A 12,602-nucleotide genomic window follows, 5' to 3' on the forward strand; every position below is an offset into this window, starting at 1 on the left:
TTAAGGACCTTGTCACCGCAAGTGGTGGAAGCTCCGTCTCCGGAAGACGTAGCTGGAGACTTTCTGAGTCCGGATTGTCAACAATATGAGACTCCGCAGAAGGACGACGAGACTGGGACATCGGGAGACTTCATACCTCATTGTGAGGTGGATGTTGAGGTACACCGTGAGGCTTCCTCGGATCTTGACATGGAGGATAAGAACGTTACGAGGAAACGGGCAGCTACGTCAGATTCGGATGACGTACTGACGCCGGCACAGAGGACTGGGAAAAAAACTGAGAGGATGGGTGAGGGGAGGGGTGGGGAGGGGGGGGGTCATGAGGGACGCCATCGCAAGAAGGGAGGCGAATGGGAAGGTACTGTAAAGAAGACACATAGACGTAACAAATCAAGTGGTGAACCACGGGAGGAGAAGAGGAAAGGGTGGAAAATATAACAGGCCTTAGGTGTATGACTGCTAATGTTAACGGTTTATGTACTAGACTAAAGAGAGATTGGTTGAGCAGTTTTCTTAGCAAACATAGAATTGATGTTCTCTTCCTTCAAGAACACAATTTCAAAGAAGGAGAAGTGTTGCAGGTTGCAGGTTATACAGTACTGACCCTGCCAACTATCCGTTTGAAAGGTGGTGTGGGTCTTTTAATAAAAGAGACGAGCCCGTTTGTGTTGCAGAGATGTGAGGGGGGTGGGGGGGAGGGTGTTGCAGAGATGTGAGGGGGGTGGGGGGAGGGTGTTGCAGAGATGTGAGGGGGGTGGGGGGAGGGTGTTGCAGAGATGTGAGGGGGTGGGGGGATGGGAAAGCAGAGATGTATCCTTGGTAAGTGTCTATGCCCCTGCCCCTGGAGAATGACACGAAGGTTCGAACGGATTTTGTGTGTGAGGACCTTGTTTATTTTTTGCGTGGTCTTCCGGAAGTAGCGATAGTGGGGGGTGACTGGAACTGTGTCATAAGGGCGGCTGACGTCGAACCCAAAGGGGCTGGGCATGTGTCTGCACCTCTCAGAGATTTGTTGAGGGATGTTAAGTTAAGAGATGTGTTTGGGGGAGGGGTGTGGGAAACAGAACATACTTTTATCAGAAGGGGATATGCTGCAAGGTTAGACAGAGTGTATATTTCGCAGGGAGTAGTTGTAAAGTCTTTTAATACGGTGGAGACGGTCTTGTCAGATCATAGGGCAGTTGTAGTGGAGGTAGGGTGGGAGGGAATGGCCGAAATTTATAAGAATTATTGGAAATTAAATATTAGTGTGTTAAGTGATGAGGAAGGGTTGGAGGGTTTTTCTATGCTGTGGAATGAGCTTTCAAGGGAAGCTCAGGAGGTGGAAGACATTGTAACGTGGTGGGACTCGGTGGCAAAGGAAAGGATAAAGTCCTTTTATGTGAGGGAGGGTAGGCGTATAAACACTTTAAAATATGGGCTAGCGAATTATTTAGAGGATCGATTACGAAGTTGTTATGGGCAGGGATCGGTTGGTGGTGTTTACCCCATGGACGAGATTGTAGACATAAAAGAGAGCTTGCGAACGTTGCATAATGAGCGGTTTCAAGCGGTGCGGGTGCAAGCAGGATTAGAAGAAGTTTTGTGGGGAGACAGGCCATCCGCGTGTGTGTTGAGACAACAAAAGCAAAAGCAGGCGCTGACGGCAATCCCGAGCTTGGAGGTAAATGAGACGATGGGAATCCATAGAGCAGGTCAAGTGATACGAAACACAAAAGCTATGAGTGCATATGCGGATACATGGTATAAAAAACACTGGACTAGTAGTGGCGTGGATGAAGTGGAATTAAGTAAGGTGTGCACGTATGCTAAGTGCATTTTGGGTCACAGTGATAGGAAGGCTTTGGGTGGGGTTATTACTGAGGAGGAAATTGAAATTGCTTTACACGGAATGAGGAAGGGCAAGTCCCCGGGTATTGATGGTTTACCGGTGGAATTTTATTTGCAGCATTGGGAGTTGATTGGGAAGTTCATGGTAAGATTATTAAATTGTATGAAGGAGAAGGGTACGTTAGGGGATAAGCAGAATACGGCAGTTGTGGTGTTGGTCCCGAAAGGCAAAGGGCAGCCAAACCTTGGGAAGTATAGGGCGATATCGTTGCTCTGTGCAGACTATAAGGTTTTCGCAAAAATTTTGGGTAATAGGGTAAAATGCGTGGTGGGGAGGGTCGTTTCGCCATCGCAGTATGGGTTGCCGGGCAGGTCGATGTTAGAAGGTCACGGGCTTATAAGAAGTTTTGTGGAGTCAAAGGGGGGAGGGGAGGGGGCGGCTTTACTGGCCTTGGACTGGCGAGCCGCCTATGATAGAGTGGAAAGGGGTGCACTGCAGAGTATTCTTCGGAGACAGGGTTATGGAGAAGAAATAGTTGGGTGGGTAAACACGCTGTATAAGGGGGCAAGGATGAGGGTACAAATAAATGGGTGTATGGGGACGGACTTTGAGATGGGTAGAGGTTTAAGACAAGGGTGCCCTATGTCACAGATCTTATTTGCGTGTTTTCAGGATCCCTTTTACAGGATGGTTGAGAGCACAGTTAGTTCCCGGGGTGGGGGTGGGGTAGGGGAAGGGGATTGTTGGCCGGCATTAATAGGTTATGTGGATGATACGACTGTTTTGGTGTGTGAACGAATGTCTATGAAAGGGTTGGAAGATGTTGTGCGTGTGTTTGAACGTGCCACGGGTATGAAGGTAAATAGTGAAAAGTCGATGATCATGGGGTTGGGTACCTGGAAAGGGGGTGGAATGGCGAGCTGTAACGTGGTTAACACAACTGCGATGTCATTAAAGATTTGTGGTATTATTTATAGAGACGATTTGGATGTGGCGCGGGAGGAAAATTCAGTAAGGACGTTGGAAAAGGTCATTGGTCGTCTGGGTGTTTTGAGGCCCCAACATCTCACTCTGGCCCAACGTGTGATCGTTGTTAACGTTTTATTGTATAATAAGGTGTGGCACGTTGCGGCTGTATTCCCAATTACAGGAACAGCGATCAATGGAATATTGAGAAGAGTATTTACCTTTCTGTGGGGATCGAGGTGTGATTGGTTAAAACGTGAGGTTGTTATGTTACCTGTACGTCGAGGAGGTTTAGGATTGTAGGACTTAAAGCGTAGGGTGAAATGTGTTTTTCTAAAGTGGGAGGTTTGGCGTGTGGGTGTGATGGCGGGAAATATGGACCAAGTATATACGAGGGTGAAAAAGTGGTATAGGGGAATGGAGTTAAGGGAATGTGAGATTGTACTACGAGCTTTGTTGATGGTAAAGGAACGGAGGAACATTCGCATAAGGGTTTTTAAGTAGGTTACTAGGGGTATGTGCGCAGCTCCAGTAGAAGGTTTGTTCCCCATGTACTCGTGGGAAAATATATGGCTCCGATTTAGCAAGTTGAAATTACGGCCTAGGGTGCGTGAAGTCATGTTTCGTTTTTTACATGGTATATTGCCGTCAGGGGCAATACTACGATCCAGAAGAGTCGTGGAGGGAGGCGGGTGTGGGTTTTGTGGTGGGGAAGACACGGCTTTTCTCGTTGTCTATTTTTGCGAAGGTTTAGAAGATGTCAGGAGTTGGTTGGGTAGGGTGGTACAGAGGGTGGGAGGCAGAGGAGTGCAGGTCCTGCGTGCGTTAAGTCTCGACATCGGTGGATTAGACCAGGACGTTGAACGGGCTTTAGATTATATTATCGTGGATTACATTTATATTTCGTGGGTAATGCGGGGAAAAGGGATCAGTGAGGTGAGAAGGCGTGTCCTTGCAATAACGTTTTATCGTACAATGTGTAGGAATAGGGAATTGTATGGGAGGAGGTGGGATAAGGGTTTTTCGGACGGTTATAAAAGGCTCACTCTTGAAACCCTTGTGAATCTGTGATAAATATACGGGCATGTCGAATAAGTTGTCGTGTAGGTCAGTGGGCAATAGCTGGCTCGTCTCTTGGGGGGGGGGGGTGAGTTGCGTGAATATGAGTTTGGGCATGAATGTTTTTTAGTTGTTATGGATGTGTGGTTGTAGATTCAGGGGTTAGGGTTACTTATTGTACCTTTTGTGTACAAAATGACTCGGGTGCCTTTACATATTTGTTATGTTTTTGATGCTTCCTTTGTGTAAAGACTCGTTGTATTCTTGAGTCACTAGTTTTCTTAGTTTTGTTTTTGATTGTGTTATGGAGGTCCAGATATTTGGGTATATAAACATGCATATGTATGTGTGTATATGTATATATATATATATATATATATATATATATATATATATATATATATATATATATGTATGTATATATGTATATATATATGCATGTTTTATCCCTTCCCTGTTACTGTTCAATCTAGTCTGTGAGTCACCAAAGTATTAAAGGGATATAACACGTGTACATTACCCTGAGTCGTCCAATTGTATCCTATAAATATGTAGCAACATTATGATTTTTGTTTGTGATTCAAACGTAGTTCATAGGTATCAAGATTGAACACTTATGGAATGGATGGAAATTGCTGACGATTAATATGATCGTCAATTTATATAATATTTATTATGTTAATGAATTTGTGTTAGAGTAAATCATTGAATTTGTGTCTAAGTTGGAATTTCTATAATCAGTTGTATATTTTGTATGCAAATTACATAAACTATTGTTTAAACATCAATGTAACATGTTTGTATGATGTGCATGTAGGTTATAATGGGTTAAGTGGGGTTTCCACCAGTGTTATATTTGTTACGCAAACAGTTATATCTTTTGGTACTGTGTGTGTTTAGTGAAACGTACGTATGCATTTTATGGTGTGTTTGTCGTATATATCTATACGTATTAGTTAAAGATTTTTTCTGGTATTTATGGTGTGTACCTCGTTGTACTCTATAGATTATGTATGGTGATGCTATTTAATTTTTAAGCAGCCTTGTATTTATGATGTTTTAAATAAAATATAAAAAAAAAACCCACTGAAGTACACTCGTCTTGGAGAACAGAATCGATTTCCTACCTTCACATCTTCTCTATTAACTCTCCTTATCTTCCTTCTTCCTGAAGTGTGAAGCACTTGCCACTTAGAGCGGCTGCCACTATCACTGCTGGCGACCATTCCTTCCATACCAGCTAAATCCTTCTCACACTCGCTCCCAAACTCATCTATGCGAAGCTTCAGCCTCCTATTTTCCTCCTGAAGAAGTAGAGTCTCCTTCTTCAACACTTGAACCTCAGATTCGAAAACACTACAACAAGCCATGGTGCTTGGTAACAGCCCACGCTAACTCCCAAGAGCTTTTTCGAGGACGACCCCTACCAGCCTTCCTTTCCCTACAGATTGTTGACGTATACCTTATATAAATGTCATAATTTACGAAACCTATCTATGAATTTAAATCAGTTAAGTATTTCCTTTAATATTTCCTTTACGTTTGGAGGGGGCAAATACTGACGTGACTTATTGTAAGCTTTAACTCAGTTTGTAACTTCAAAATAGTGTAAAATAACAGTACCTCACTGATTGGAAAAACTCAACCTTAAAGTAATTCATTCCCCTCAGGACCGGATGGAGCTGAGTCTGACGACACTGTTGGTGTTGTATACGCTCTTCAACAGCAGCTCCAGCTCCCTCCCCGTCACCGCCTACGTCAAGATGATTGACATGTGGTTCCTTTACTGTATCCTGCTCCTCTTCTTCATCATTGTGTGCCACACCTTCGTCAAGTCGAAGGTGCACCGGGTGCACAACATAAGAACTAAATCTCCAAAATACCTCACTAAGATGCTAGAAGTTCCTCCTGAGATGGTCCTCAAGGTCATGAGGTTGTATGTAGTGCCTGTCTTCGTGGTCATCTTCAACGCGGTCTACTGGGCAGCACTGCTCCGTTCCTTGTCTAAATAAGTTTATCAGTGATATACCTGGAGTATACCTGGAGTATACCTGGAATATACCTGGAGTATACCTGGAGAGGGTTTCGGGGATCAACGCCCCCGGTGCCCGGTCGAAGATAAACATGTTGAGATAACACAGCAGAACCTATAAAATTTCAGCAACAAGAGATGAAATGATGAATCACCTTAAAGATTTGTGTGGCCCATTCCAGGACGACAACAGTTAACTGAAGTTGCGCAGAGTTTTATTAAGCCGCTTTTTTATTTTGTTCCAAAACTGGCCTTGCAACTTAACTTTAATGTACGTAATATGAAATAGCCTAATTTATCTAACTTATCTGAGAATACTTAACCCAGTTAAAATTATGCATTAGTTACTTGTTTACCCTGGGTGTGTGGGGTGATTTTTCAGGTTAACTGAGAGACAACAAGGCATCTGTTAGGAATGTATTCACATGTGGAATGAAATTTTTGCGAAAATTTATTGCTGGCTATAGGAGCCTGTATAATTTTTTTTTTTTGGCACAGTTTAATTTAAAGACTAAGAGTTGTTATGCTACAACAGCTCATGTCAAAGCCTAACTCTGTCTAATGTATTCTAAACAACCTTCCTGGGATGCGACCCCAAAAGCGTCGACTAACACCCAGGTACTTGCTTGATGCTATGTGAACGGAGACAACAGGTTTAATGACACATGATCAACGTTTCCACTCAAGTTGGAATCGAAAGAAAACGTTGGGCATGTTACCCCTGTTTACCTAGTAGTAAGTAGATACCTGAATGTTCGTCGACTGTTATACATAGCATTACAGGGAAGGTCTTAGTATACCTTAGATAGGCCTGGGCTTTGAAATGATCCGAGATAAAATAACAGTCTTTAACCTGTGAATTTAACCGTAGCGTAGCATCCCAGGGAAGGTCTTAGTATACCTTAGACAGGCTAGCTGTAAATTTAACCGTGTTAACAAAAAATAATTCATACTCCTATATAGAGTATTAATTCTTTTACCACGTTCCTCGCTGCAGTCTGCTACTGGAGATAAGATCCAGATATGCCTAATCTAACACTACAACAGCCTCCACATATATAACCAAACTAACTTTCACTATATTGCATAAAATATTTCTGCTCTCCGCTCTCTCCACCTCCCTCCTCCTCCTCCTTCCTCTCTCCTATTATCTTTCAGAGTTCTCTAACTTCTATGATATATCACAGGCAATTTTCCCTTCACTACTTTTTTTTCACTAACAAAGACGGGTTTCAACTGGAGAGGATCTTAGAATGGTATATGGATTTTTGATTCGTATAAATCGTATATGAATCTTGGACTCTTATGGTAATCTTGCAAGTCCTGAATTTATAAGAATCTTTGTGTCCACAGAAAGCAGGGAACTCGCGGTAGAGACTGAATCAAAATATATATTGGAATAATATTTCAATAGCATTTAAATAACATTTATAATGGTATTTCAAATAGCGCTTAAAAAGTTTTACGGATCCTTAAGGAATAATTAGAATAATCCAAGAAGAGATAGCACCGTTGTCTGGCAACACTGAAAGCACTTTGTTAATAATAATATTGGTAGTACTACCGACTAAATGTTAGGTAAATGGACACAGATGTAACTAATGAGACATTTTATTGTGGCAACGTTTCACTCTCCAGAAGCTTTGTCAAGCCGTTACTTTAACAGCTTGACGAAGTTCCTGGAGAGCGAAATGTTGCCAAATGTTGCATCTGTTCCCATTTACCTTACTTCAAGAGTCAGTGACACAGCGCAAGACCCGGGAATTAAACCGTAGCTTAGAGAACTACAGGAATAACTGGCGCTCTCAAGGCTTTAATGTAATCTCTCGTACAGTCATTACCTCTGGAATCCTGTAATGAATTCCCATTTGTATAACTTTACTCATTAAAGAAAAAACTGAAGGTAAATGGCATTTAACCTGGTGGTAATTACCCCTGGGGGTTAATTCTTCTCTTTCAGAGGGTAACTAGTTAATTATTATTAATAATTTGTGGATCGTTCGTATTTAGCGCTGAAGTTATTATTATTATTATTATTATTATTATTATTATTATTATTATCATTGTAATTATTATTATTATTATTATTACTGGTGCATTTGGTTTAAAGTTCAGAGATTAAATGAGGGTCATTAAGACTACATGTCAATTACACACTACTAGCCAAGAAAATTTTTTTATCCTTAAAGGTTAAAGCGAACTCTCAGAATATATACTCAGGTTGGTTAATGAGGTTTGAAGCCTGTCGACTACGGTTGAGTCATTAAGACTGCACGTAACCTTTTTCACCACCAGACAAGAATGCTTTGATTCCTAAAAATAGGGATTAAAGTAAACTCGGCTTATATATACTGCGAGAAATACGCCTCTTAGTTTATATATATATATATATATATATATATATATATATATATATATATACATATATATATATATATATATATATATATATATGTCTGTCTTGCAGTTCCTAAGAGACGAGGCAAACTGCTAACCACGTCAGTTATCAAGGCAGTGCGCAACTACCCAAGAACGGATAATTGTGTCCCTCTGCCCCATCATCGCAGGAATCACAAAGGTAGACCCAAGAAAAGTCCCACTGAAAACGAGAAAATTTGCGCACAGGTTAGCAAAAAAATTGAAGAAGGTAACACAGTGGGAGCAATCCGAATAATTACAAGTGACGACACTGTAGCCCCCAAAGATGAGACCACAGCCCAAGCACTAAGAGACAAGCATCCAACCAGGGACACCATAGCCGTCAGCAACAACCCTGAGGAAGACCCCATCACTGAACAATTAATTTTGCCTGAATCGGAAGTCTATAAGGCGATTGCGTCACTGGAATTCGACCTTAGCACCTCAAGGAGATGGTAAATCCAGTACTCGGTGCATCTGCATCACTTCTTCTCACCGAGTTAACAACTTTCGTCAACAACTGCCTGGCTGGGCGAATCCCAGAAGAAATTAAACCTTTCTTTTTTGGAGCCTCACTGTGTGCGTTGAAGAAGAAGGATGGGGGAATCAGACCCATTGCAGTTGGAAACACTCTTCGCCGTCTCGTTGCCAAAGCAGCAGTAAGAAACATTCGCCTAGAAGCTGCCAGTTTACTCCAGCCACACCAACTGGGCTTTGGGGTCCCTCAAGGCAGTGAAGCTGCAGCTCATGCGGCAAGAGCCTACATCAGGGACCTACCAGAAGACAAGGCCGTAGTCAAACTTGATTTTAGAAATGCCTTTAATATGGTAAAGAGAGATGCTGTCTTGCCAGCTGTTCGGGATCGCTTCCCCAGTCTTTTTCCCTTAATTTCAGCCGGCTACAGCAAACCCTCAATTCTTTTGTTTGGAGAACATGAAATTCTCTCTTCAGAAGGTGTTCAGCAGGGTGACCCACTCGCTCCACTTCTCTTCTGCTTGGCAGTAAGAGAACTAACTTCCAGTCTATGCAGCGAGCTCAACATCTGGTACCTGGATGATGGCACTCTGGCAGGTACTGAAGAGTCCCTGGTAGGGGACCTACAACTGGTGAAAACACAGGGAGAAGACTTTGGACTCATCCTCAATCCCTCCAAATGTGAAATCATCACAGCGAACCAGGAAATAATCAATGCTGTGCGAAGAATCCTCCCAGAAGTCTCTACTACCACTCCGTCCAACAGTACCCTCCTGGGAGCACCGCTGGGTCACCAGGCCATCGACACAGTCCTCAAGGACAAATTGAATGACCTGATGAGAATGGAGGAGAGAATAAGCAATCTTGATGCCCATGATGCTCTGTATCTCCTCACAAGGTGCCTTACTATTCCAAGACTCACTTACTTCCTGAGGTGTGCACCCTCTTTTGACAACCCAACACTCGACGAATATGACGCACACCTGAGGTCAACCCTTAAGAAGGCACTGAACCTGTCACTAGAGGATCGGCAATGGGATCAGGCAACTCTCCCAGTACGACTGGGAGGTATAGGGGTGCGCAAAGCAAAGCGTGTTGCTTTACCTGCTTTTCTGTCTTCGTGTTTGGCTTCCAGTGCATTAGTCAAGAAGATTGTTCCCGAACGCTTGAGAGACGTGGTAGGAGCTCAAGACCCCAGGTTTACTGAAGCAGCGATTCGGTGGGACACCGAAGAACACAAACAGTCCCACTGGGACAAACCGATCATGGAAAAAATCGCCAACACAATGCTCTCCAACGCCTCAGGAAAGGACAAAGCTCGTCTCCTGGCAGTGAAGGCACCACACTCAGGAGATTTCCTGTTAGCTGTTCCCAATTCCTCCTTGGGCACTCGGCTAGACCCACAGGCCATTCGGATTGGTGTTGCTCTTCGCCTAGCCGCCCCCATCCTCACCGAGCATAGGTTTATTTGCGGCAAGGCGACAGCTGATCAATTCGGACTTCATGGTCTTGTGTGTCACACAGCAGAAGGAAAATATGCCAAGCATGAGGAGGCCAATGACATCATAAAGAGAAGCCTCGCCACAGCCCGTTGCCCAGCTCAACGGGAACCCCAAGTGCAGAGGTCTGACGGAAGTCAAAAGCGTCCTGATGGAGCCACTGTGCTACCTTGGAAGGATGGAAAGCAGACTGCCTGGGACTACACATGTGACGCCACATTGGCAGACACCTACTTGCCACATTCCGTAGTGGAAGGGGGTGGAGCTGCCAGCCACAAGGAGACCCAGAAGATCCACAAATATGAAGACCTTCCCCCTTGCTATAACTTCATCCCAATAGGGTCGGAGACTCTTGGAGCATGGGGCAAGTGTGCTCTAAAGTTCCTAATAGAGCTGGGTGAAAAGCTCATCATAGAAACCAAGGACCACAGGGCGACCAGCTTCCTCTTTCAGAGACTCAGTGTTGCGATCCAGAGAGGAAATGCCTGCAGCATTCTGGGCACGCGGCCCACCGCAGGGGAGCTGAACGAAGTATTCGAGATGTAGCTCTGAGTTACCTATGTTGTTTTACTTTCTATTGAATTTTTGTGAATGTTTTATCAATGTATTTTGTCTTTAAATAAAATATATATAAAATATAGGGGGTGGTAGGAGAAAATTCTTAAACAGCTTCAGGGAGAGGCTTGAGTTTTCCCTGAAGCAAGTTTATTCTTTTCTCTGAGGATGAGGGTCCCTATAACAGTTCTAGAGGTGGTACCTCCCTATATATATATATATATATATATATATATATATATATATATATATATATATATATATATATATATATATATATATAATATATATATATATATATATATATATATATATATATATATATATATATATGTATATATATACGTTAGGGTTATAACCTTTTACTTTTTTCCAAATAAAACATCTCTTGTGTCATAAATCGATGAACTTTTGTTTAAAAACAATGAAAAGTCCCTAATTCCTCTCAGTTTTCAAAAAAGGTCACCCCTAAAAACTATGAATCACCATATATCTGTTACTACTCATAAACAGCAACTCAGGAAAGTACTAATTGGCAACTCAAATTAATAATAAATATTAATCAACATATATTTACGTTACTAATCATAAGCAGCAACTCAGAAAATTACTTATTGGCAACTCTATAAACTGGCGTCTACTATTGTAGTTATCATTTTCTCATTGTATTTCACAATTTATTGAATGCAATAAAGATGATCATTGCTGATACAACAAGCGTTAACACAGGGAAAAAGAGATGAGGTGTTGTCACACTGCAACTAATGTTCTCAGAGAAGGTGATTAGCAAACCACAATTTATCAGTTGTCAGCATCACGTTCTGGACAGGATTCTCCGTTGGGTAATGGATGAAAATCTTGGTGCTAAAACCAGTTCTCCAAACATCGAGTATCCATTTGTATCCCAACTGGTGAAGAATTATGAGGAACTAAAGGCACAGTTTGTGAATGGAACAGAAGAGATCATCCATAAATCAGGATGTAGAGACGATATGAAGTTTTTGTGCCATCTAAAACGAGTGTTTAGATTCTTTGATAAAAAGGGCACTTTCCTTCGATTAATTTTTAGAAAATTCCAAACATCATCAATGCGAGGTGGAATTCAAGAGACATTCTACCTATTCCTGCATTCATTCTTATACCTACAAGACGGAAGACTTTGGAGAAGATATGCAGATTCATGCCATACACCTGAGCAGATTATTAGTTTACTGATCAGATATACGATGAAAATGACTCCAAGGATTAGTAGGAAATGTTGAAACCTCACAAAAAGCACTGAACTCACTGAAAAATCATTGGAAGCAGGAACCATCCGCACTCAATATACTAAGAAGTAATCAGTGCGCTGAACGTGCGATCAAAGTTATGCAGGAACTGTATGCTGTCTGCAGGAACAAAAACAAACTGTAACTTCGATTTATTCTAAGCAATAAGTAGTAATATATGTGTGATGAATGGTTTTGAAAACCGACAAGTTGAAAATTGAGACACTTATGCAACATATGGGAATCTTTATTTTGGAAACGTTTCTCCAGACAGTGGCTTCATCAGCCCAATACAAAGCAGAAAGTTGTAAGGGGAGGAGGAGTTTGAGGTAATCAGTCCCTCAGCCTCCTTTCTGCTTTGTATTGGACTGATGAAGCCACTGTGTGGCGAAACGTTTCCTGAATAAAGATTCCCATATGTTGCATAAGTGTCTCAATCTTCAACTTGTCGATTTTCAAAACCATTCATCACAACTGTCAGACACTGCAGCATCATGGGA

The 12,602-nt window shown here is 42.2% G+C and overlaps 1 protein-coding gene across 1 annotated transcript in view; it reads left to right on the forward strand.

Annotated features, from left to right (window-relative positions):
- LOC128692043 (uncharacterized) overlaps window positions 1–7,541 on the forward strand; it is a 78,986-nt gene extending 71,445 nt beyond the window's left edge. The window contains exon 7 of the mRNA XM_070085203.1: window positions 5,527–7,541. Within this exon, the coding sequence (XP_069941304.1) occupies window positions 5,527–5,868 (342 nt within the window). The 3' untranslated portion in view covers window positions 5,869–7,541. The remainder of the gene's footprint in view (window positions 1–5,526) is intronic.
- The last annotated feature ends 5,061 nt before the right edge of the window (window positions 7,542–12,602 follow it).

Source organism: Cherax quadricarinatus, chromosome 15, assembly GCF_038502225.1.
Source record: "Cherax quadricarinatus isolate ZL_2023a chromosome 15, ASM3850222v1, whole genome shotgun sequence".
Taxonomy (NCBI): domain Eukaryota; kingdom Metazoa; phylum Arthropoda; class Malacostraca; order Decapoda; family Parastacidae; genus Cherax; species Cherax quadricarinatus.